We start from the raw sequence: 25448 nt of genomic DNA, 5'->3' as shown, positions 1-25448 counted from the left end.
ATGTTACCATTTAGCACCATAATTTTAAACTGTCCAGAACGTTTCGTTGTACAGAAGTTCTGAAGTATTTTTTTGTTTTAGATGTGATGATTGGGATGGGATTCACCAGAGAAGAGATCAGAGATGCGCTGGCCAATCGAAAATACAATGAGCTCACTGCCACATACCTGCTGCTGGGACGCAAGACGGAGGTAAATCGTTTCCTTTGCTCCTGACCTTACGATGAAGCTGTTAATAAGCTGTCATGGTTAATACTTAGATATTATGCTTACATAGCAGTAAAACAGGGTTGAGAAGATAGTTTTGGTGCCATCGCTTCCTAATTTGTTTACAGTTGTGATGTGCTACAGTCATGACACCCAGACTAATTAAGACTGACATATGAACTGGCCTCCGTTGCTCTCGGTTGATGAAGATCAATGATCGAGTCCAGTTGTAATTTTATATCGTTTGTGTGTCTGTGCATGTCTGTATCTCAGACGGAGGTCACTGACTCTCGGTCTAGCAGCACTTTAAGTCTGGCTCGAATCCGGCCCGGCGGCATCACCAACGGAACAAGCAAGCACTCCACTTCTTCTTGCTCCTCGGGTGCACAGTCTTCCTCTTCTGGCCATAAGGCACAGCGCAGTGCCTCCACGTACCACCGCCAGAGACGACACTCTGATTTCTGTAAGGCAAACTACTGATGACTTTTATTTGTTTCTATTCATCTTGAGACTTTGAATCTGCATAAATTTAGCTCACTGAGAACCTTTGCTCTGTTAGGCGGTCCAGCTGTTCCAGGATCAACACACCCAAAACGAAGTCCCAGCGGCGTAGCTGAAGGGGCGGGGCTTAGAGAGGAGCGGCTGTCGATACGCAAGCCAAGCACCAACACTGTTGGCTCCCGTAGCATCCCCACCCCCTCCAGTCCCATGGTTAGCTCTGCTCACAACCCAAATAAATCTGAGATACCTGACCGGCGTAAGGAGGTTAACTCAACCACGGTAAGCCCAAAAGGTTTATGTGCGGGTGGGAGGAACCGTCTAGTGAATCTAATCTGTCACTTTTTAACCCCCTTATCAATACAACAGATGGCAGAGCCCTAACACCCCACCTAATCCAATTACCTCAGATTACAGCCCTTTAAGGCTACGTTAAAATAAATATAATGGGAACCAAAAATAAAATATCCTCCACAGACTGGAGACAATCAGAGAAGTAAAACTATTACATGTTTTGAGATAAATCATCAAATTAGAAATTAATCATGAGAAATGAAGAGCATAGTTTGCATGCAAAGGGTTGAAGACTGCAGTCAGAATAATCTGAGATTAACTCTTTAATGTTCTCCACGGCAGATACAGGCAGAGCTCAGAGGTCAATCCAGGGCAATCTTTGTTTTCACATAATCTCACATAATTTACAGGCTTTTCTTCTCCTCCAGAATAACATCCCTGCTAGTGCTATGACTCGAAGGAACACGTATGTGTGCACAGACCGATCCAACTCTGATAGACACGCCCTGCTACAAAACGGCAAGGAAAACAGGTGAGAGTTGCAAATGTGTATATGAAGTATAAAATCCACCCAGCAGGTACTAATGAGATCTTTCAAAAAGCAGACAATTTGTTTCTTCGCTATTTCCCTAGAGGCCTCTTCTGAAATCATTTTAAACTGAAAGGGGGCAGATTAGCTTTATTTGCGTGAATTTGGACCACATTCAGTAGCATTCATGTATATCAATATATTTATTAGTAGAACACAGCCCGATAAATCGCCCGCACTTCAAACCTCAGATCAGAATTTTGTTTAAATATGATAAAAATCTCTGGCTTCCATTTACACACTGTTAGGTCTGGATAGCTACACCCTCACCTCAGTTCAGACAGCTCTAAATTACACCCATTTTGTCCCTGAAGAGCCTTAAAGGCAGTGAGTTAAGTATAGAATTGAAGCTCAGGCTGGTGATTAAATGGCTGGTTTCGCCGGCACATTGCATCTTCACATTGCATCTATTTTAACTATTTTCAACACTTTGGGAAATGCGTTTGTATTAATTGCAAGTACAGTGGAACATGTCACTGTGATAAGTTTTGTAAAGACCGGTTTGACTGGTACAGCTTGTCCCCTTTTAGCACAAAGCTTAGCATGTTTCACACACACATTTTGTCTCTTCAAGACAGGATGAAGGGCTTAACACTGCACATCAGTGGCTTTGTCTTTGTTCTGTGTGCAGCTCTGTGTACCCAGTGTGAACTGTCTGTTGTTACGACAGATGGTTGTCTCCTTGTCGGTCTCTGAGCATGGCAGTCAACGTCCCCTCTCTTGCTGTGTCTGTCTCACTCTACTTCACTCTCTCTCTCTTTTCCTGTGGTCACTGTCTCACTTTCAGTCTGTCTGCCCTGTTTTCTGCGCCTCTGTCTCTTTATCACGCTTTAATTTTGTCTCTCAGAGGGAGAGCCTGAAGGTTTCTGTCTGCTGTCTGACCTCCAGTAAAAACAAATTTGCACACACGGGGCAGTTAGGGGTAGGCCAGGCGAAGGGTGTATCAAGTGCATACAAGATTTCAGATCTTAGTCAATCAAATCAGTGCACAAAAAATGAATGAAGTGTTTGTGCAAATCATTTTTGATAGGAGGGGGTATCATATGATGGCGACAAAGAAGTAGTGAATGTTGGTATGAAAAAAATGCCAACAGTGTGACATCAGTAAACTGCACAAACGTGTCTACCTACCATCATGCTTTTCAAAATAGATACGAGGAAGAGGGTTAAAAAACAAAAAACATCAACTGGTGATTTGGATGAAACGCTGAATCACTGCTGTTCAGGAGACGCTTACTCTCCTGTGAGCAGAGAAGATGACACACCCCACACTGTTCGATTTAGGCATTGCACCGAGGCAGCATCCTCTGCTGTAGCTCACTGTTATGATTTAACAGGTGGTGTTAGAGCGTGCAGGATAAATGTCTGCTCTAAACAAAGGAAGGTTGAGGAGAAGAGAAAGCAGAGGGGGGAGGAAGAAACGGGAGAGGAGGTGAACAGGAGGGAGCAGCAGGATGAAGTGAGGACTGGCGTTGCACCAACATAACCCTCCATTTGCCTCAGAGGCCTTGTCAATGTGATGCCATGCCAGAGTGGTTGATGGGAAAATCACGTGCATGGAAGAACAAACACACGCACAAATTGTACATGAAAACTGTCTAACCTGTAGTCCTAAAAGATCAGAATAAAAGCCCAAAACACTGCGCATGTTCGGTACTTGAATTTACGTGACTGTTCGTTTGTTGATTGCCTACATCAGGTCCTCCGCTGAGCTCAAACTATGTGTGAAGAAGCTGTTTTCACAAATGCGCTGCAGCCCTGAACATTTCAAGGCCTCACCTCACAGAAGTGCACGTGAGAGCACAAATATCTGATGCAGTCAGATCGAATATTAGCTGATTTCTAACCTGCCAGCAACCTAGGACATCGGATTCTGGGGATTGATGTGTGAGCAGGGTGGGTAATAGCTGAGTGCATTTACTGCTAGCAAGTGGGCATCATGTGTCCTGCCTCCTGCACGCTCTACCAGGGCAACTCCCTTACCTAAAGCACACAAAGTATTTGCAGTAATGACAAAGCATTAGGCGGGTCATTTCCTGGGGCGTGCTACATGTGAGAAAGGGAAGCTGTGTCCCGGATTCCTCAGACACTGTCCAAAGTTCATGTTTGAGGTCAGCTTGTGATAAGACTGGAAGATAAGGGACTTCATTATCAGGACATAATGCAGATGCTCTTTGGTATATGAAAAGAGCAATGGGTCAGCTGTAATAATCCATGTATACATTAAAAACAGAAATCAGAGGAGTTCCTCAAACTCTGGGATGTCAAACTTATTTTACATTTTACATTTTACAGCCCATTTTTATCTTAAATGGGTCAGACCAATAAAACTCCCCTATCTGTCAATGTAAACAAGCTTAATTACACGTTTAATCCTCAAAATATCTCAATATAGGAGGGAACATTTTCAACAGTATGCCTCAGGTTTGTTTTTGTTTTTTTAATGGTGACCCCTATTATAAAAAAACTGAAATGTCTGTGACCGATTAAGATATCTGTAAACCTTTAATTGTTTAACTAATTCTTAATTACGTTGGTATTATACCAATGGCCAGAGGGGAGGTCTTCATCAGTAGGAAAACTATTAAAACCTCAGAAAAAGTTTATTTTCCAGAGCGATCCACTGGGTGGGATAGGAGTCTTTGCCAAGCCCATTCTGGTCCCCGGGCCTTAAGTTTGACATCTCTGCTTTAACTAATCAAGCACTGACATTAGTTTGAGGCACTGGTGAAACTTGTGTACAAAACCACACACAGCTACAGAACAGAAAATTTATTTTTTTCAACCATCCCCCGTCCCGCTGTCCTCTGCTCTCTCCAGCCCCCATGTGCCCCCTGAGGTGAGTCTCAGTAGGCAGCCAGTTCACATTGACGCTAAACGATTTTGCTCTGCAACGGCTGCGCTTCAGCTTAACCCATCTAATGGCTCTGTCCCACTTGAACCCTGTGTGTGGGTGTTATCTAGAGCGTTATGAAAAGCAGCCTCAGGCCACCAGCCAGCCTGAGAGTCAGGGGTGGAGAGGTGTGTGTGTGTGTATGTGGTTTATGTGCGTAGGTGCATAAATGTGTGACAGGAGAGGGGAACTGGACATGAGGTAGTGGGGCATGCAGGCGCTCACAAGAGAGAGAATATTTTGGGTTAATTTTCAGGTTAGAAAACAACCTGTGTGAAATGTATGACAGCTAGCTCTGCTGGTCTTTCTGTCTTTTACTTTTAGACTTTATTTCAGACGTTTCATTTTTCTTGAAAAGTCTGAAATAAAGTCTGTTTGCGAACAGCTCATTATAATTTCACCTGTTGACGTCTTTGATTTGAATTGTAAAATCAAACCGGACAAATAATTATTTTTAAATTGTTAGGTTGTTAAATATACTCAAGGATAATTCACCTTTTATCAGCCAGCCAGTTATCAGTGTCCATAGATTTTGTTTAATACTGCAAACTAATGATGGAGCTTGTCTTTAACCCCAGTTTAAGCCATGAAGAAACCCAGTTACGTAATGATTGATTAAGTGTTTTTAAATGCACTTGGCATGTTAAATCCAACTTAAAGCCATAAGTCTGCTAATAATCTGCACTTGATGTCAAAAAATCCAAATGAAAGATGAAAAATACTTATTTTGCTATCGAGTGTTTTCTGCCACCGATTCATTCGAGCCTTTGTTTGTCACAAACACATCAGTGAGTCACATCACTGCTCGAGGTGGCGTGTTTTTCCAGTGAAGATGGGTCACACTGGTCTATTTGGGGTCTGAAAGTGAAGTGAAAATGCGCAGTTTTGCGATTGTTGCCTAACACTGGCTCAAACAGCCTACGCTGCAATTATAATGTGAATGTAACTTCTCTGGTTTGATTCTGTTTATGTTGAATGCGCTTCCTTCCAGATGTTTGGAAAAGCCGTAATCAAATATGTATAAATGGTTTGGTGCTTGTATGGTTCCTGAACAGTTGCACTTGTTCTAATAGTCTAACTTGCAACTTCTCCACCCTCACCCACCTCTCCAGTTCCACATCCCACCGCCTCCCCCCTGCCTCCCCCTCTACCCACAGCATTGCAGGTGCCTCTGGGACCTCCTCCTCATCCTCCACGCCTTCCTCCCGTCTGTCCCGGGGATCCACAGTGAGGAGCACTTTTCACGGAGGGCAGATTAGAGACCGCCGGCCTCCCTCTCACGCTCCTCCAGCGTCTCCTACGCTGTCCCACGATGCCAGCCCACTGCCCCATGCCAGGACCCGGGGTACGACCAACCTGCTCAGCAAAATCACCTCCAAGCTGACTCGCAGGTAAGAGGAGAAGCTAGATGTTTGAATGTCAAGTCTTACTGTTTTTGAAAGCTTTAAGTAACAAAGAAACAGGGAGTGGACGGGGCTAACTGGTAGAAACACAGTGGCTTGTTAATAAATCTGCACGTATTTTTGTTAAATGTTTAGTAATACTGCTAATCGTTGTGGTAAAGTGACAGTACAGGCCTGTCTGATTATGAGCTTACAACTAGACAGTGTAGTTCTGCACATGAAGATCATTTCGATAACCTTGCTGCCTGTCACGTCTCCTTAACCAGTACTAACCTACCAGCCTTCCTTCTCTAATAATTCAGCTTTACAGGCTTCAGAACTTGTCCTCCGGAGTGTCAGACCTGGGTCTAATAGTGTTCAAATATTGTTCGCCAATTTAATTTTCTCACATTCAAGATTCTCAGTCTTTTTTTTTCGCCACATCCACATCTTCATGGAAATATCCACCCACTGCTAACCACAGATTCAAACATCACAGAATACTAAAGTTACTGTTTACTGCACTAATTCATGTTTAGTTATTTAGATTTGACTGTGGGGGCTGTGTAATGTTCCAAGTGTGTACATCTTACTACACTACAAGACAAAATATGAATTACTCTGTCCTGAAGAAGTAAAGCTGTCTGCATGTAACAGTAAACCAACAGTAAACACACACATCCACACAATCCTGCGACATCGATGGACAGTATATGAAGACCAGTTTAAATTTATAAAAATTCGATTTTATTCAGCATGGTTACCTCCTTTTTTCAGTTCCTCCCATGAACTGTATTCCTGAGGCACCTCCGCCTTACTGCACCTTAGTGGCAATTAAAGCTAAAAAGGTAAATGATAACCTATCTGACCCAGGTCTGCGCGCTAGGTGGACACACTGTATGTCTTTCACGGTTGTTCTTGGCTGCTTATTGTTGCTTTATCTGTTTGTTTGTTTGATTCTTTAACCACTTTGGCTTTTTCTTGCCAGTCACCTTCCAGTCTTCTATCCTTCTTTTCTTGAACTACAGTACCTGATGTTGAATTCTTCACCTCTTCTACCTGTGCTTCTTACTGTCACTCTGTGTTGTCTACCCCTTCACTTGCTTTTTCTTCCACTCACATCTCTCTTTCAAAAACTTTCAATTTTCCATTTTTTTCCATTCCTCTCATCCTCTCTTCACCTCCTTCTCTTCTTCCTCTCTCCTCCTAGGGTCACTCTTGACCCTTCTAAACGTCAGAGCTCAAACAAGTCCATGTCGGGCTGCACCCTCCCGCAGGGAACAAAAACAGTTAGTAAGTCTTCCTTTCCCATGTTTTCTGGCTGCTTCTGTCCATCTGACTGTCTGTCTGCCTGCCAGTGCTCAGTCATCCCCTCTACCCCTCATTCACTGTTGCAGTCTGTTGCAGGTCAGAGTTTAGTTATATGAAGTTTTATCTGAGGCAAAGCTACTCTAAGGGTAGTAATTAATATAAATAAGTCAACTGTCTCAGTCAAATATTTCCACTAAAATTTATATTTTAGCTTCATGGTGGTAAAATCAAAATTTTGATTTTTTTTTTTAAGTGAAGAATAGTTGATAAAGGAAATAACATAAGCAGGTCTTAAAAAAATCTTAGATGGCCTTTGAAGTACTATCCAAAGACATGTATGCAAAACGTCCGGCCCCACCAGTGGATTCAAACCCAGAACCAGTTTGCAGGATACGTGTGAGAGAAAATATGAAAAAGCCTAATATGCAGTTGGAATTTGGGTATAAAGCATATTTGTCTTGTATATCTTGGCTGTTAAAATACACAATATGCTTATAGACCAAACGCGGGGTTCTTGTGAGCATTGAGTGTGCATGTGAAATGCTGCCTTTCTTTATGTTGGTCAGCACTATTTGATCTGCAGCATCGACATAACTGCTCAAAAGTTCTTCGATTTATTAAAGACATTTTTATTTTTGTAAAATCTCTTTATTATTTATTATTTTCATTACATCCATCTTCTTATCTGGATCAAGTCCGATCAAATCTTTTACTTAAATAAATGAGTACTCAAAACATAATAGTGCATAACTTTGGGCTACGTTGTGTTTTCTGGTTATTCATTGTGCATTCATACATAAAACGGATAAAAACAGTTGTTGCTGCATTAAAAGGTTTTTTAAAAGTCCCACGCTTAACTTGCTTACCATGCAGAAATTTGTTGTGATACATCTTCTCCTTTTATGTTACTTGATGTGCTTATTCACCCATGCTCGGTCACTGTTTGTACACACTCGGTTTTATGTTTCCATTAGCTGACGTAAAAGGTTATAAAAATCCAGGATTCAAACTTCCCTTTAGAAAGTTGAAATGCAGTAAGACTAAACTCTGCAGATGTGTGACTTAAAGTTGTGGCCAAGTCCACTGATGAAATGTTTGATGGTTGCTTCTTCCAGTAGAGCAGCTTTATCTCAAAACCAGCGTGTTTGTGTTTCTAAAACTCTGATCAGCTGCTGTCTGCTTTAGTGTCTCTTTGTCACTCCTCCCATCTCCAGTGGCTCAGCTTTAGGCTGTAGCACTCACTACAGGCTGTAAACAGCACAGCACCATTACCTGCTTCTAGCAAAGCACTCAAAAGCAACAAAAATGTGAATTATTTCTATTTTAAATGTATGTTTAAGTTTTCCTTTTTACTGTAGTATGGCTTTAAATGTTACCATCAGGTAGGATGCTAGGTCTTTTAGCTATTATAGCTAGAAATCACTACTCACAAACAAGCGCATGGACAACACGCACACTCTTGTTCATGCAGAGTGTAGAATAAACAACACTATGGAGATGTGTGTGTATGTTTGTGCGTTCCCTGGAGTATGAGTTTATTGCAGATCAACTGCACTACTTTGAGTCACAAAATCAACACCATATGTTTGTCCATGCTGTTAACAAATCATCAGTCGTGCAGCAGCAGGGCTTTGGATTCTCAGAGAAAGCAGAGAAACCAGGACAGAAAGGAAGGGGAGTGTATTTTATACACGAAAGACACAGGGGGTGAAGGAAGAAGAGCTGAGATGAAGACAGGCAGGTTCTATCCCTCTGAAAAGTGTGACATATGGTGCGTTCCTGAATGGGTTTTAGCAGCAACGTATGTCAAAAATATCACTTTTATCCACTTCTAGATAACTGTCTTGATTTTTTCTTCACATCTAATGTTATAAAATATTATTTCAAGTGTTTAAAAAGATATTTTTGACATCAGTCCACAGCTAAGGATTCTTTCTAGAGCAAACAAACTGAGGAAAGGTCTGAAGGGTTTTTCAGGTTGGTATTAGGAGACTAGAAGGCTGTGCACAGGATGCACAGGACGTTTTAATTTAGACTAAGGCAATGTGGAGATTGCTGTAATGGTATACAAGGTGGCAGAAAGCTAATGGATCATGCTGTAACTGTTGACAATTAATGCGATACAACAAATATGTTGAACCGTGACTGTAAATGTACCCAGCGTGCGTCTTAGCGCTCCGCAGGAGAAGAGGCTTGTAAGAAGCATCTGGGCCTGCTACAGTCATCCTAACCGACTGACCCAGCATCACTGCCGTTTTAAACCAGGATTAGTTATATAACCACAGTTTATCTGTGTCTTAAACTGGGATTGCGCGCAGCTCTCCCTCACGATACCAGCAGATTGTTCTGTTACACTGCCGCAAATTGTCTGTCTGTCTCTCGTCCCAGTTTCGGTCTTTTTTTCCTCTCCCTTTTTGCGTCCTTGTCCTCTTCTTTTTGTTCTGCTTCTCTCTCCCCCACACAATCTGTTTTTTTGCAGTTTACATACTTTAGCGTTTGCACACAGTCACTGACTCACAGCAGAGTCTGGTCAGTCTGCCACTCCACACTCGTTGCTCACAAAACACTTGAATTCCTTCATGAGGATGCGATGCTCCTTGTTTTGGAGGAGCAGGAGTGTTATTCTCGTTCTTTACACAGACAAGATGTCAAGGTCATAATCTTTATAGAGCACCTCAAAACTCTTCAATTATAATGGTCAAGTTTAGTGTTCTTAAACCTAAAGAATTCCCCTCGAGATATTTGCTCAATAATTACTTGGATAACTTTTTCCCGTAAAGGTGTATCCCAGTGGTTATTCCTGGGGATTAGGACAGATCGCTCTCTACTTCTTATTTTGTGTGACGCAGTCAAAACATTGAGCTACGCAATCTAAACATTTGTTTAGCCCTGATTAAAACCTCTGCACCACAACAGCTCCTTAGTCAGAGCAACGGTCATCTTAGTTCATATTAGGTTTCATTTTTCAAACTTAATCTGTCAGTGAAAACTCACTGCTGGCTCCTTCAAAGTCACCCCCATTTCCAGGAATAGAGATCAGGTTGCCATGCTGGCGGGAAGGAAGCCATCAGTCAAGTGCGTGAATAGCAACAGTGGCCCCCGGTGGACACAGATGGGATCTGTATTAACCAGCCCGTCTGTGTGAGTGTAATCGTAGCAAATCATGTGGTCCTGGAGACGGCACAAACTACAGGAGAGAGCAGACAGAAAATCAATGACATGCAGCTATTAAAGAGGGTGGAGGAGAAGAAGAAGTGCTCAGTGCATCATGGGAACTAACTAACTATAAGCTTCATCAAAGAGGAAAGTTTGAATCCTAATCTTAAAATTAGAAAGGGCTTGGTCTCCTGAATCCGAACTACAGATGAAGGCTCTATGTCATAGTGTCCTATATCTACTAACCGGAAGACCGGTGGTTCAATCCCTGGCTCCTCTAGTCTGAATGTCCTCAGCGAGACGCCGAACCACAAATTGCTGCTGATGCATCCATCAGCGTGAGAGTGTGGGTATCATATAAAAAAAGAGCGTTCACAGAATAGAGCACTGTCTGAATGTGTGGTCTGCATGAGTGTGCGTGAATGGATGCATACGACCGCTCGCAGTGCAGTAGGAGTAGAAAATGGCAGTCTATTTGTCCAGTATAAGCTAAAACAAAAGTCGTGAAATGCAGTCGTAAAGCCTGTGAAAAAGCTGTCAGTACAAATGTATCTCATGAGTACCCTGCTGGCATCTTGCAACTCACTAATTTGTGCTTCTACCAGCATTAAAGTCTGCGTTTGCGTGAGTCGTGTAACACAAACTATGTGTTGAGACCTGGTCTGCTGCCATAAATTCACCCCCTCGGCATTTGTTCATCCTTCTCACTCGTTTTGTCGATTTTTGTGGTTTCACATCCATCCAGTGTTTCAGTGCAGTGAGTGCAGGTCGGTGATCCATCTGTGATTTTAAGATCATGTTCTGTGTCGTGTTTAGTGGATTGGTCCATTAGCTGTGCTGCTGATTGACAGGAAATGGGGGTGGGGGGTGTAGAAGGGGAGGGGTTGTGTGAGAAAGCGGTTGGCCGATTGATTTCTAACAGATAAATTTTTTTTTTTCTTCTTGAGGGTCACAGACGAACCTGAGAGAATCAGCAGATCTCCGGTCACAAGGTGAGTAAACATGTTTTAACCAGTACAGGAAATAAAGTTCCAACAGAGGCTATTTTTCACACGGAAACATGTCGAAGCATGCTGGAGGCAGAAAGACACATCGTGCACACTCACTGAATTCAGGGTTCAGTTAGCAGAGCCATGTTTTCACCAATCACAGGTTCACATGTGATGCAGGTTTGCAGCAGTAACCCTCGATACCCTACAAAGTGTTTTTTTTCCCCTTATGCAGCCGAAACAGGTCATGAATAATGAAACGCATCAGGCTATTTATAAGAAAGCTCAGCAGTGTGAGTGCCTCTGTCACATTTGTCGCCAAAGGTCAACGCTTGTGAACTGTTACAGATAAAAGGTGCTTCGCTGCATTTGTTAAGGCTTTAGTTACCAATTATTTTTCAAATTCAAATTATTAATTAAGGAAATTATCCCATCCATGTAGTGTAGATTAAGGAGAGAATCTTAGGCTTTACTGTTAGGTATAGATTAAGTTACTCAGCACTATAAAGAATAATTGAAATTTGGTTTGTTTTTTTCAGTGTATTGTATAATGACCTGCTCTATTCCCTCTCTACAGTCTCTAATGTGCTATAGCACATCTAGATCATCTTAAAGTCTTTGTCAAGTTTAAAGGCAAATACAAAACTTGATACATCATGTAAAGTCTCTTCCTTGCAAGCATCTTAAATAAAAAATAAAAAGACATATGTAAACCTCTGTATCAGAAATGTGACCTGCTATAAATGGCTGTTACTGCTGTCTATTCTTTTCTTCATTTATTTGTTACTGAGAGGCTACAGAGATGAAATCACACTCATGCTGTTTCATATTATTTATATGAGACATACTTTAACAGAAATCATGGCCAGCATACAGCACACAGAGATATTTTTCACCTCTGGATGAAATTCAAAAATATTTTTGTCAGTAATCAAAAGCCACATGAGACCACTGAATCATAGCTCAGAGGTCGCATTCATTTCTTGTACTGTAATCTCTGTAAACTGAGTCTCGGTCTCTCTTTATTTTACTCAAACTGGTGTGCGCTCCCTCTCAGCCTCAGCTGCTCCAGCCCAGTCTCAGGTTAAAAACAGCAGGTAAACCAGCTGCACCAGGCTAACATTAGCAAACGGACTGTGGTGGTAGATGCTGAGTGTGTCTCCCTGTGGTAGATAATAGAACTATAATGCTGGACTAATAGAAAATGCATTAAATTATATTTTTTACCAGCAGGTTTTATGCTGTTTGTTGTCACTTGTTGCTCCAGAACAAGAAGTCCATTACAGACGATAATTATTGATTACACTGAACACTGACCACTTTCATGTTACTCATTATAAAACATTTTTAAAGAAGAAATGTTTATTTTCATATCTTATTTGAACAGCAATTATGTGTTAGTGTAGAAAATAGACTTTGACTCATCTGTGTCCTAGGAACAGAATCAAAATCCAGTGATGTGTGTGATATTAATTGTCTTTCTTCTCCTCCCCTCCCCCTAACCACTCATATTCTCACACAACCACACATTCAATCACTTGTCTTCACACTTTACCATTCATCATCCTACATTTAAATCTCTTCTTCTGCCTTTGCTCTTCTCTTAAAAACTTTCCATCTATCTCCTCCATTTGCATCACCCCTCCCTTTTCTTAACCTTTTCAGTCGCCATCTATCTGGGCATCAGAAAGCGGCCGAGCCCCGGACCCCCCGATGCGGCTGGGATGTGAGGGTACGGAGCCCCCGCGACCCGGCCGAGGTGGTGCTAGCGCTGCGTGAGGCGGCACAGGGCTGCGGCTGCCAGGTCCACCTGGCCGGGCCTTTCCTCCTGTCCTGCACCCACGGAGCAGCCGGGGCCCGCGTGGCCTTCGAGGCCGAGGTCTGCCAGCTGCCCAGCGGGCTGGGCCAGAGCAGCGGTGTAAAGTTCAAGCGCCTCTGGGGGGCACCGTTAGCCTTTAGAGACATTGCCACCAAAGTGTCCAAGGAGCTGGAGCTCTGAGGGCAACCGGGGGTGGGGCAGATTGACAACGCACAGGACAGGTTAATGAATGATGAGGGATGCAGAGGAGAAGGGTCACAAGCCCTCTTCTCTTCATCCCTGGGCTCCACCTCAGCTGGCGTGGCTAATGATGCCTCGCCTCCGCCAAAGACCCTCTTCTTCTGATGCCACCAGTCACAGGCAGACAAATGGATACACAGATGTGGATAGCCCACCGCTGCAGGCTTATGATGACCCTTGACCTTGGAGCTGTCAGTGACCTACAATCCCTGCTTAACACCACCACTATAAAAAAATGAGCCCATAGAGTCAGACTGTTTTTGTTTTCATGATTTCATATTTGATGATGATGATGGGGATGGTGCGAATGATGGAGCTGAATAAGTTGTTGTTGTTGACATTGTTATTCCTTTTGTATCATATTTGTTGTCATTCCTTTTTAAAGAGCTGCTATTTAAAGAAATGTTTTCATTTTTGTGTATTAAGTTTATTTTCTTTCTTTAGTGCTTTTAAAACGGGCAGACATTTGGCAAACGTCACATATTTAAGTGAGGGCGTAGTGTGACCTCCGGCCTCTAGAGGGAGACATGCAGAAATGCAAAGACAAGCGTTGCAGAATTTCTGCCCATCCATGAACAAAAGTGGTGTTTCTGCTCATTTGGGAGTCTGACGTGTTTGTATCGTTTCAGGTAAACTGCTTCTCTGCCTGCTGGGCTCATAGCTGGCAGGTGAAGCGCTTACAGACAAGCAAAGCTGCCTAATAATACAGGACCAACCTGATTATTTAAGCGTTCGCTCTGATCCTTAAAAACAAATACAACTTCACCAAATGTTTGTCCTTTAAAGTGCTAAGTTTAATGTGTTCCTTGCAATAGAAGAAATTAATTTTAATACCTAACAGGAAGTTCCTGTATCCATGTTGGTTTCATCAGTTTTATGTTGTATTTTTCTTAAAAAGACAAACAAAAACAACAAGCCAATCGGAGTGCATTATTGTGACACAGACACACAAGTTAAACAACCAGTGTGTAGGATTTTGTAGCATCTAAGAGTGAGGTTGAGGAAAACATCCTTACAACCACATGTTAGGCTCTCTCTTAAGCCGGTCTTTGGGTTTCTTAGTCTGACCCAGTTGACGGTTCGATGCTCTGGATGCAGGACAAGCTCTCACTGTGTAGATACAAATGGCTAAAGTTAAGCTAAAAATGTGCAATGCGTAGTTACATGTGCTTATACACTAATGTAAACATAACTATGAATGCCATATACATTTCTGCTAATGGAGCTTCGGGACTCCTACGCACTGGTCCTGATGAAAGTAGTTCCAGTAAATAAAGAGTAAAATGCATTTAATGAAAATACATTTTTGCCCATCAAAATTTTAAAAAGGAATACTTCTTTAAAAAGATGGCAACTAAAAAAATCCACTTCCTGTTTTACCAGGCTAATCCAAACACGATTTAACCTCCTGCTTCTGACAGTCTCCTGGATCACTCATGACCTGCTCAGGGTTTTGTTTTAGCCACATGCCACACGAAGTCTTATCAGTTCACCCTGGAATCGCTGTTTTCCCTTCACCTAACCATAAAGGCTTGAGCTGGCAGATGCTGAGAGGTTAAAAACTTGGTCCATTTTCCAAAAGTGATGACTCATATTTTTAATAAAAACATTCATAAAAGGAAGAAAGAGACCTTTAGGTTTTTTTCGTCATAATTTTATCCCCAAACATACTGTAGTGTAGGAGCTGATGCTTCACTGGGTAGTTAACAGTACGAAACAGTATCCCAGCTTTTTGCTTCACTTGAGTGTAGTGCAATGCAGACACAAAGCCAAGAATCAAGACTTGAATAAGCACCGATTACGATTAACAGGGCTCCTTGTTTGTTTTATTTATTTATTTATTTTTTTTTATTGCTGTAACCTTTTTGAATTTTGTTGAGCACTTTCTTTTCTATTTTTAAAAACTTTTTCCCCTTTTTTTCTTTTTAACATCCCATTTTTTTCTTTCACCCATTTAAAGCCCACTACAAAGAATACTAAGAATCATCCTGAATGTCTTTCTTTGCTTATATGGCTGCTTGACTTTACATGGTAAAACCAGCTGTGACGTCTTCAGGTTTCCAGGTAGATGTGCCACTTGGTTACAGTGACGTTACTGTAACCAAATTAGAGGGAACCGATGTACAGGTACGTTTAAAAAGTACCAAATTTCTGATGAACTCTCAACTCAAATGAAAATCTGTCTTACATCAGTCTTTTTTTTTTGTGCTTTATTACACTGATTTCTTCTTTGAAACATCTTTACCAAACTGTAGACTTTATCCTCTGTTTACCAATCAGACTGCAGCACTGCTGGAAGGTGTATGACTGTTGACCAACCAGACTTAAGTATTGCTGTAAGAGGTTTTTGACTGTTAACCAATCGAACTCCTGCTTTATCAAAGCTTGTGGCGTGCGCGTTGATGAGGCAGTAGTTTAAAGGGGGAATGTGACCTTGAATGACCTTTAAGAATTCATTTTTCTTTTATAAAAACAACACTTTGCTGCTCATTAAAGATCATAGTTACCAAAATTATACCAACAGAGACTCCGCTTAGCGCTACGGTGATCACACATTGGTGCACGGACACTGATAACTCCAAAATCAAAAGGTTGTACGTCTATTGTAACTCTATAAAGCTACGCAACTATAACTTGTCCTTTTCAAGTATGCAGCATCTGACAAAACACTGGGAATGGAAATGTTGGATGTTAGAGCAGATTTGTGATCTTTCACTACAGCAATTTCTGTTTCATGGGAGATTTCAGCCGCGGCAGGTCTCCACCGCTGTCTGATAATGTGAAGCTGTGATTTAGGGCTAGTTTTGCAGATTTCTTTCTTTTTTGTTTGTTTTATTTTTTTATTTCGTGTATAACGGAGCCTCGCCCCGTGGGGCTGTTCTCTAGATACGGTTAGGGCCGCGCTTTAAGGCTACAGTTCTGTTGTGTAGTGTGTTTAAAGCCGTCGCTGTTATCAGTAAAACTTAACTTATGGGCTGAAATTACAGAAATGATCGACCTGCAATCCTGCATGTCTCCTTGGAAATAATGTGTCACACAAAAATAAAGACTTTCAACCTCGTTCTTATTTTATGTCTGTTTTGTGATTGCTGCCAGTGAAATTAATGTTCTCTTCTCAGGAGATCTCATAAAGAAAAGATGACATAACCAGGAAGCTTGATTGTCACATGGGGCATCATTTAATAGTCCATTATATTGTACAACCAAAAAAAAATTCCTTTGGTGTGCGTGTACATAGCCATGGTCAGACTATGTATGGATTGATCCCAGGATGTTACCGAGATGATGAGAAGAGAGATGGTTAGAGTTAGAAGAAACCAAAGACAGTAGAGGAGAGGATGAGAGGAGTAATGATGACAGAAATAAGTAAGAAAGGAAGGAGGATAAAGAGAAGTGGAGTGTCTGTTGACGGAAAGAAGAAAGCAGAAAGTAGCCAGTTGGCCGAAACCAGTAAAATAACTTTACAACAAGGCTACCGCTTCATTTTTTTATAAAATAAAAAAACAAAACAAACTCCGACAGTCATTCGATCGTGGGATGTCTGTCCACTTTACTTCTGGGCGGGGATCATGCCATCAATGGACTCTCCCTTCTCAAGCTTCTTCTCCATCTCAACCATCAGCTTGACGCCATCGACCACCAGCTGGACCTGATACACCTCAGAGGAGCCCAGACGGTCAGCGTTGGAGATGTCGAACACGCCGCCCACAGAGGCTGTGTCCACACCGCCTGTGTCAAAAGATGAGGACAATAAGAACAAGAAGGCTCAAGAGGAGGTGTAGGGGGAGGAGGAGTTACCCTTTAGCCACATGCCATCAGCAAAGACAACTATTCCCTTTTATCAGCTTGTTTCAGAGGCACAGCTGGATGACGTGAAATTAAAGGCTCATTCCCACATCAAGTAATTTTACTGGAACTTAGACACACACAGACACACACACACACACACACACAGACACACACACACACCATCCGTCCCAAAAAAGTGACACTGAGGTGGTTGTTTGTACACTAAATGCTTAATATGTCTGTTTATAGCTTCAAAAGCATTTTTCCGCACCTGTGCCACGCTTCTGCAGACGCAGCCTGGTCAGGATCTCCTCAAACTTGGCGTGTGTGCTGAGCTTGGGCAGCTTGACGTGCACGCCACCACGCAGGCCGGTTCCCAGGTTAGAGGGGCAGGTCAGGATGTAGCCCAGATGCTCGTTCCACATGAAGCCGTGGTTGTGCTTCTTGAAGATCTCCTCAATCTGAACGGTGAAGAGTAAGAAATTATTCATCCTACGGTTGTTTAAGAGCCCAGCGAGTCCAAAAAAGGAAACCATAGAAGGTCCTGTTTGTGAGTATTACCTTCTGCAGGCCGACACAGAAGCGTTTGAAGACCTCCTTCATGTTGCCTCCCTTCTGCATGGAGATGACACGCAGGTGATCCTCCTCGTTCACCCAGACCAGGAAGGTCTTGTTGTCGTTGTGCCTAGAGGAATAAAACCCAGCTCAGTTTTATTTGATTTACAGGCAACAAGCAGCACTTCTTAAAGAAATTTGTGCCACACTTGCAGGCTTTCTCTCTATATTCAACCAATAAATTGTTAAGTTGACCTTGAAGATCTCTGTGGATATAGTCAAATGACTTACATCATTTGTAAAGGATGTAAGTTTAAACTGCAGCTTCAGCAAACATGAGACGCTTTAAGAGATGTTTAAAAGAAGAAATAATTGGTGTTTTCTTCATATTATGCAGACAGATGGTAATGATGTCAAAGCTTTGCTGAGGAAGGGCAGATGGGAGAATTTCTCTCAGATGTTTCTAATGTGTTTGTGTTTTCATAAACGGAGAAAAGCTGCTGTCTCGGCTGATTACAGCACGTATCTGATCACCCTGCTTTTTAAAGAGGAGGAAAAAAATAGAATTGTCTTCAGATTTATTGATTTCCCATTTCTGTTTCTCACCAGATGCCTCTGGCGTCAGGCCAGTCGCGGGCCATACCGGCGCAGGTCAGCAGGGGGGACACAGGCTTGTCAAACAGGAAGTGATCAGCGATCAGCTGCTCCTGCTCGGCATCAGTCATGCCATCCAGGGGGTAGTACTTTCCCTTGAACTCACCCTCCAGGCTGGACAGTGCTGAGGAAGGAAGGTGTGCGGCACAAAGATGTCAGTCTGTGAATAAAATGAGTTTTATAAACATGTGGGTTATTCTTATAGGTTTGACATTTAGTGTTTACCCTCGATGGACAGATTCTGGATGGCTCTGCGCTCTCCACGGCTGTTGTGGGGGGGCAGGGTGAATCCCTTGATGCTGCGGCCAGTACGGACACGGCTGGAGAGCACATAGTTGGGGTCCAGGTCATCACCACCCTGGAACACAACGCAGACATTATAATTATGTTATAGTATTTCATAGTATATATTTTGATTTCATTTCTATAATAAATTAATGTGTCTTTCATTGACAAACTCAAAGAAATGAAATGTGGACCCACATTTTGAGGGATGTGGAAGTTAACTTCTAAGTTAGTCCAGTTCAAGTACATCAGCTTTAACACAGTTTAGGGAATGAATGTGATTAGGCTGGTGTAAATGTGGAATATCGAACAACACTTGACTCTTCACCTTCAGGTTCTCGAAGTTCAGGTCGGTCTTGTGCTTGTCGGTGGGCTTGTATCCACCATGACGGTCGGAGATGATTGGGTCCAGCAGGTCCTTGAAGACCTCATAGGACTCCTCATCACCAGCAACGCAGCCCACAGTCATGATGAAGGGGTGACCTTGGGACAAGAAGGAGAGTAGGAAAGATTTTAACCATGCTGTATATCAAATAAAGTAGCAGTAAAATAAAAAGTATACAGGAAATGTCTTCACTCTTAATCTTTGTCCGTTTGGTCAAATTCATTAACACAACCAGCCTGACGAGCAGATGCTGACGAGTCTGGGATGTTGTGCTGTGTTGTTGTACAGGTGTGAACTTCTTCAATCTTACAGCCTGACTAACACCACCCGTATTAAAAGGAAACAAAAATTTAAATGCCTTTGAAAATGAAGTGAATCGTTCCTGAACCGGCAACAAAAATGTCAAACTAGGAATGAAATAAAAGTAAAACCTATAATGTCAGTAACCTAATCACAGGTCGTTGTTGGTTACAGGTTGTGCTACAGTTATTCATGTCTCGTGGTGCCTGTTTGCCTTTGCTTCTCACCAGGGTTGTCGACACCGGTCTGGATGACATCATCCACGGTGAAGCCGCTGGGGGTGGACTTGCTTCTCAGCTTGCCGTAGATCTCCTTGCTCAGCACCTACAGCAGATAACACACGCAGGTCAGCCATGTGACTCACCTGTCTTTACCGGGAAATCTAAGAGATCCCGAAAGAAGTAATCACCGCATTTTTGTGGCATGCATCTTCACAAAACCCTGAATCATGTCTCGTTGAAACGAAATAGCATCTAAGCCCATGTGTGTGGCAGTAAAGTGTCCATGTTTAGACCATGTCAGAGCAGGGTTTGTACCTTGGCCATGTGGTTATTGTGCTTGGTCAGATCGGGGTACTCGTCGTCCACCGAGAACTTCATTTTGTAGTCGTTGTGGCAGTTCTTCGTCATGGCTGTGATTCTTACTCCACCTGACAGGAGACGGGGGAAAGAGGACAGTGTGCTGTTTTAATTATTTAGGCGGGATCATGCAATGTTTCCCTTATCAGAATAATATGACATCCATGAAAAAAAATGTGTTTACTTAATTTACCAGTTATCACTTGGTGTGGTTATGTAAGAAAAGTCCGTCTTCCTCTTTGATCTTTTATTTTTTACTTTTTAACTTCTCCCTTCTGTCTTCTTCACGCCCCCCCCCCTCTCTCTTTGTCAGCTGTGCTATGTCCCCCCTGCTCTTCCTTTCTCCCAGACGTCTCACCACCTGTCTCCCCCTCACAGCAAACATTATTAATAGCATAGTCATGCCCCCTCCTCCACTGCACCTGTCCCACCTCAAGCTCATAACGATGATTGGCTTTCTCTCCCATCTCACTCAATTCAACGTAACGTCAGCTTCCAAGGGAGGCGAAAGCCTGCATGGAGTAGTTTTCCACAGAAGTAATTCAGCTTTTAAAATAGCTTTAACAAAATGAAAACAGCAGAAAATATTAATTCTCAGAAATAAATGAGGTTCACAGTTTTATTTTTCTATGCTCTATGATCTATTTTGTTTATTTCATTTAATTCCTTTTTAGCTGAGAAAAAGCAGTAAGAAAGAAGAAAACTACTTTGGTCACATAACCTTTTTAACTTCTGCAGAAATTAATTCAATAACAGTTTAGGAATCTGAAAAGGCAACCGGCGCTGCAGCTTCATAATCAATCAGGTTGTTGTCAAGAATAAATATGCAACTCCTCCTCACTTCTTTCTTTTTCTGTTTGCTGTCAGTGTCTCTTTCCTTGAGGCCGAGCTCAGTTAGTGGAGGTGCATTAAACTGATGATGACACCTGGTGCAGCGAAAAGGTCAAAGCCTGCATGCCTCACAGACGGCTGTGCAAGTTCCATGACTATATCAAGCGCTCCTAAACTATTCAAAGACATACCTCAAGCCAGTGCTGCAGGCGTCAGCAACAGATGACAGATAGACGCAACTGCTGGCGCAACACTACAGCACTACAAATGGATATGCCCTCAACCCCACACTGCTGCTCACGTCCAAGAATCTTTCAAAGAAATGCCTACGTTTCAGGCTACAGTGTGCATCGGTAGAAGAGTATTTAAAGTTTATTTTAGTAGCTTCCATCCCAGAAAAAACGTTTCACAAAAATCCAAGACAGAAATGCAGAGGGGGAGTACGTTTTCACGGCTCGGTGTTCGCCAGCGGTGCGGAACCATTCAGTTTTTTGGTTTCCCTCTCAGACCAATTTTGTTCTCAAAAGGTTTGATCCATATTTAAATGGGAAAAACATCAGAATATTTCCCTTTCATTTACCAAAAAGTCAAACTGAAACATTGCATTCAGGGTTGTTTTTTTTTCTTTTACCTGCTTAGGAGAAAAGAAAGAAGTAACAGATCCCGGGATCAGATCCTATCCACCAAATATAGGGGTCGCCCAGCTCTACCAGGTGATGGACTAAAGTATTTATACTCAGACCTCTGCTGCTATTGGCTGACTGGACTTGGGGTCACCTCATTTGATTGGGTAGAAAGGGTTTTCCGTGCCCGGCTGAGTTTCTAAAAGGCAAGAACCGAGATCACACAACACTGGAGACAAGGGACAGACAAGGCAACAGCTGCAGCGGGAGGTCCAACCCTTCACCTTCTGTCTGCATGTAACTGTTTCATAGCAGCCTGCAGGAAAGGACACGGTTATCTGGAAATATCTGTGTATTATATGCATGCAAAGCAGGGAAATTGTGTCCACATGTTCCAAGTTATTTAACCTGGTTACAGAGTAACTGTAATTGAATTTAGATAAAAGGTACAAATGTCAAAATCCCAAAGTCATGCAGGAATATATGTATCTAGCGTTTAGTAAGATACTGTGAAATACTAATTTAGAAGAACATTTGCCTCATCTGTTGTTTTATTTTTTATGTTTAACATTTTTTTATGTTAACCAGTCCTTAAAATATATCTTGGGGGAAGAGTGGGAGGAGGAAATTCCTTAGTTCAACCCTTAAAATATGGAAGAACATCAATTTTTATAAATGATTTTAATTAAAAACATACTAAAAAGTAATTTTTGTTGTCACCAAATATGTTCAGGCTAATACTGTGCAGCCTTGTGTCGATCATGCATGAAGCTTTTAATCTGGTTTGACATGGTCACTTGTTACAGTAAGAGTGGGAGACTCTGATGGGCATTTGAACCCTGCTTTCGTGTTTCATAAGTGTTCTCGGAGCAGAGTGACCGGAGTTCTCCCTGTTATCACATTTATCAGCTAAAATAACCACTTTGTCTTGGATTACATCACCGTGATATTCTGGATTACAGATTGGATTTCACTGAGCTGTGGCCCTCTCATCGACCAATTTGCTAAGTGGAGGAGTCTCCATGTGTGACTTTTAGATATGGGGTACAGCCCCCTGTGTGATGTAGGGATGCATAGTGACAGGCTGTGCAAACTCAAAACATTTGGCAAGTCAGAGAAGAGAAAACCTCTTTACATGTTTATCTCTGAAGATGTGAGAAGTTAAGCGTCTGTCTGCTTCCTGTTCTCTCCTCTGGATTTTAACCAGTTCCACTCAGTATCCTGTCTCGTGTGGTTCAGATTGCTCAGGTCCTGCTCTGTTATGTACAAGCGCCAGCATCATTACCCTCCCAGCAGTAATATGATAAACCTGGGTAATCTACACGTAGACAGATGCTAAATCATCCACATCATGTGACAGAAAGTAGACATTGTGGGGTGGAGCTGAGAGGCGCTGTGACGCAAATGGCAGTCTCGGGTAAGATCCAGCAATAACTGAGATTACGCCACATTTCATATCTCACATATTTCTATGCATTCATATCAAGAGATGGATTACAATTATCCCTTCAATCTCACCAAATAAACCTCCTATCTTCTCAACTAAATGAATAATCAGAGTGATGGGAATAAAAATTGGTGCAATATGTAACAGATAAGTGCAAAAAAAAAAGCCTGGAGGAAATTTTAGTACAAAAGAAGGAGATTGTACAAAGCTGCAGAACCGGTTTGGAATCAGCATGATTACATGTTAGCAGGAACACCGACCCTGCATCTGACAATAATCACAGCTCTGCTGACGTCTCTGAGACTGTGGCAGTCATAGCTCATGTTCCTTCCTCTAAACTCTTTTTGGCTGCAGCTTTAACTGTTCACAGAAATTACTTGTAGCATACTTGTAAGTATGTCACTTGTACCATGGTTGCTTAAGCGTAAGCATGCAGTGTGTTCCAGCCTGCAGGACAAATGTTGACCTGCCGTCAGAGCGCACAGTCCGCCTGTGGACATCCGTCTTCCCAGTGAACTAACACTGTGTGCTGTGTATAAATGTTAATAAGTGTCATTTAATGCGTGATACTTGCAGTCTTCTTGTCTGTGTTCTTATTCTCTTTGAAGAATCGGACATTGGTTTTAGAAGACGAGTAGATTATGTATACATCTCTAGCATTACTTTCTTTGACCTCCATGTTTTAGAAGCAGCTCTTGTTGTCCTGAGAGAGGTTCCTGTAGTAAACTGAGATTTGCAAATCACTTATAAGTGTTAACTGCCCTTGTCTGTGTAGTTAGAAGTGATACCTGTCAGATGAGAGCAACAACTTTTTGTGCTACCTTTGCATCAAGCTGATGTCAGCTTGGCACAGATTTCCTTATATGGTCTTCTTGGGCACTGAGTCTTTGGAAGTGGAAGTGAGCATAGTAGGTCACCCTTAACTTGTGCCTCTGAAATCATTGTGAGTAGCAGTGAATGCACGGTAGAGCCCAGAGTGTGGAGCATTTAAATCAGCTTATTTTGTAGCAGAACAAGTTTGACATTCAAACCTGTAGAGAAAATAAAACCAAAGACGAAACAAAAGACGTTTCTGTTTAGTAACCGTCACAGGGACGTCATACTGTGTTCAGGTTAAACGGTCCACCGGTCATTTAAATGCCCAGTTTTCTAAAAATTTGCTATCACTTGAATATAAATGGATCATCTGTGATTCAGTGTACTTTCACAGTCAGTGTGGAACAACTTTTGTCTTCACACAACACGTTTCTGCACATTTGTGGCTTCAGATTTCTGCAAGAGTGTTGTGTTCATGAGTGCAGGACTTTACAGAGTCACCCTGAGTCTCTGCTCCTTTGCTCTAAATCAACCAACGGGCTCCAGTTTCACAGCTGTGGCCTGACCATCCACAGACATGGCTTTCCAAATTAGTCTTTCCCTCATGTCGCTGCATGTTGCTCGCCCGCTGTTAACACGCGCTCGCATGAATGAATGTGCACCCACTTATTACCATAACAACCAGTAACAGGACGTCAGTGTGTGCTCTTTAATATAAACAGCGACACTCATGCATAGCTTTTAATTAGTCAGCAAACAAATAAATGTATCCCCTACATACCTCTAACATGAAAAACAAAGGGATACCCATTCATATCTGATTCAATTGCATGAATAATATAATATCTAGCAGCCCATAACTGGTCTCTAAACTCTATTTCACATTTTAATGTGCAGTTTTACCCTCCACTGCATCCTTTCAACATAAATCCTCCTCAATAAAACTCAAAGGTCAGGCTGACTGACGTGTGATATCTGTTGTGTGTGTGTGTCTTCAGCCCATTCAGACCAGTTAGTTCTGTAGCTCGTTTGCCACTGAGGCACAGCTCCAGCATCCCAGTTTAGACTGTCACCCTATCCCCCAGCACTCGCCCATACTGCACTCCACCTCTCCGCCCTCCAACACATCCCCAGAACCATGCAGCTGCCTTGGGGGAAACGGGCACCAAGGACAGTTATGTAAACCAGGAACACTGTGTGACTCATTTGTAATGATTTTCATCTGAAACTCAGAAGCACTTACATACCGAATAATACAATATTGACGTGAGCACATAATCCAAGTTTGTTCGTTTTTTTTCCCCTGATGTTAAAGCGTTGTGTTGTTAAAAGATTTGTACATCAGCTCTGACACTCATGAAGCAACAGGATAAAATAGTCTGCACAGATTCAGTTTGTGTGTGTGCAAACGTGTGCATGCATAGTTGCATAACTTATTATAATCAGTTACAACAGGCTTATATTTTTGCCTAGTTTTAGACTAACACTTAAAAGTTTACTTATTAAAAGTAAATAAATTTAACATCCATCCATCTGAAACTGGACTGAAAATAAAATAAAAACTGATTTAAAAAAAAACACTCAATATAACAGCTGTGGGCGAAGCATTCATACAAACATGCAAGATCTCATAACAATCAAGGATGTGGCCTTTACCATTATGTTGATGTATCTGTTAGCACTGCAGGTTTATTTGTGCTTTTGAGCAGTTATGCTTCCTGATTCCCAGACATTGTTTTGAGCATTAAGGCAAGAGACACGGAGTATTTCATAAACTCTGTTTGGGTCGACTTCAGCGTGATAGTAGA

The 25448-nt window shown here is 42.1% G+C and overlaps 2 protein-coding genes across 7 annotated transcripts in view; one reads left to right on the top strand and one right to left on the bottom strand.

Moving 5' to 3' along the window:
- The window catches only part of mark4b (MAP/microtubule affinity-regulating kinase 4b), a 61465-nt gene extending 45021 nt beyond the window's left edge, over positions 1 to 16444 (top strand). For 3 of the 6 annotated variants that reach the window (XM_080288577.1, XM_080288576.1, XM_026191567.2), the window contains 7 exons: positions 82 to 191; positions 480 to 669; positions 766 to 986; positions 1427 to 1530; positions 5593 to 5871; positions 11277 to 11321; positions 12984 to 16444. In XM_080288577.1, the coding sequence (XP_080144703.1) occupies positions 82 to 191; positions 480 to 669; positions 766 to 986; positions 1427 to 1530; positions 5593 to 5871; positions 11277 to 11321; positions 12984 to 13317 (1283 nt within the window). In that variant the 3' untranslated portion in view covers positions 13318 to 16444. Of the gene's footprint in view, positions 1 to 81; positions 192 to 479; positions 670 to 765; positions 987 to 1426; positions 1531 to 5592; positions 5872 to 7072; positions 7156 to 11276; positions 12416 to 12983 lie in introns of all 6 variants that reach the window. The other 3 variants (XR_013901251.1, XM_026191568.2, XR_013901252.1) reach the window with 3 other exon arrangements.
- An 89-nt stretch (positions 16445 to 16533) lies between these two features.
- On the bottom strand, positions 16534 to 22078 carry ckmb (creatine kinase, muscle b). The gene is made up of 9 exons (XM_026192212.2): positions 21386 to 22078; positions 19882 to 19994; positions 19573 to 19669; positions 18989 to 19143; positions 18601 to 18733; positions 18328 to 18499; positions 17728 to 17851; positions 17438 to 17627; positions 16534 to 17106 (listed from the first exon to the last, which is right to left on the bottom strand). Exons 2-9 carry the CDS (start codon positions 19972 to 19974, stop codon positions 16928 to 16930), a joined length of 1143 nt encoding a protein of 380 aa, XP_026047997.2. The 5' UTR covers positions 19975 to 19994; positions 21386 to 22078; the 3' UTR covers positions 16534 to 16927.
- Between the last annotated feature and the right edge of the window lie 3370 nt (positions 22079 to 25448).

Source organism: Astatotilapia calliptera, chromosome 14 (genome assembly GCF_964374335.1).
Source record: "Astatotilapia calliptera chromosome 14, fAstCal68.1, whole genome shotgun sequence".
Classification (NCBI taxonomy): Eukaryota; Metazoa; Chordata; class Actinopteri; order Cichliformes; family Cichlidae; genus Astatotilapia; species Astatotilapia calliptera.
This window is presented reverse-complemented; position numbering and strand designations above follow the sequence as displayed.

What these genes read in the sequence shown, in the direction of transcription:
- ckmb (XM_026192212.2), bottom strand. Translation starts at nt 19,974, where the DNA reads ATGACGAAGAACTGCCACAACGACTACAAAATGAAGTTCTCGGTGGAC. An exon ending in ACAATAACCACATGGCCAAG is followed by an intron (nt 19,670 to 19,881) that starts GTACAAACCCTG and finishes TATCTGCTGTAG; the next exon opens with GTGCTGAGCAAGGAGATCTA. An exon ending in TGAACTTCGAGAACCTGAAG is followed by an intron (nt 18,734 to 18,988) that starts GTGAAGAGTCAA and finishes GTTGTGTTCCAG; the next exon opens with GGTGGTGATGACCTGGACCC.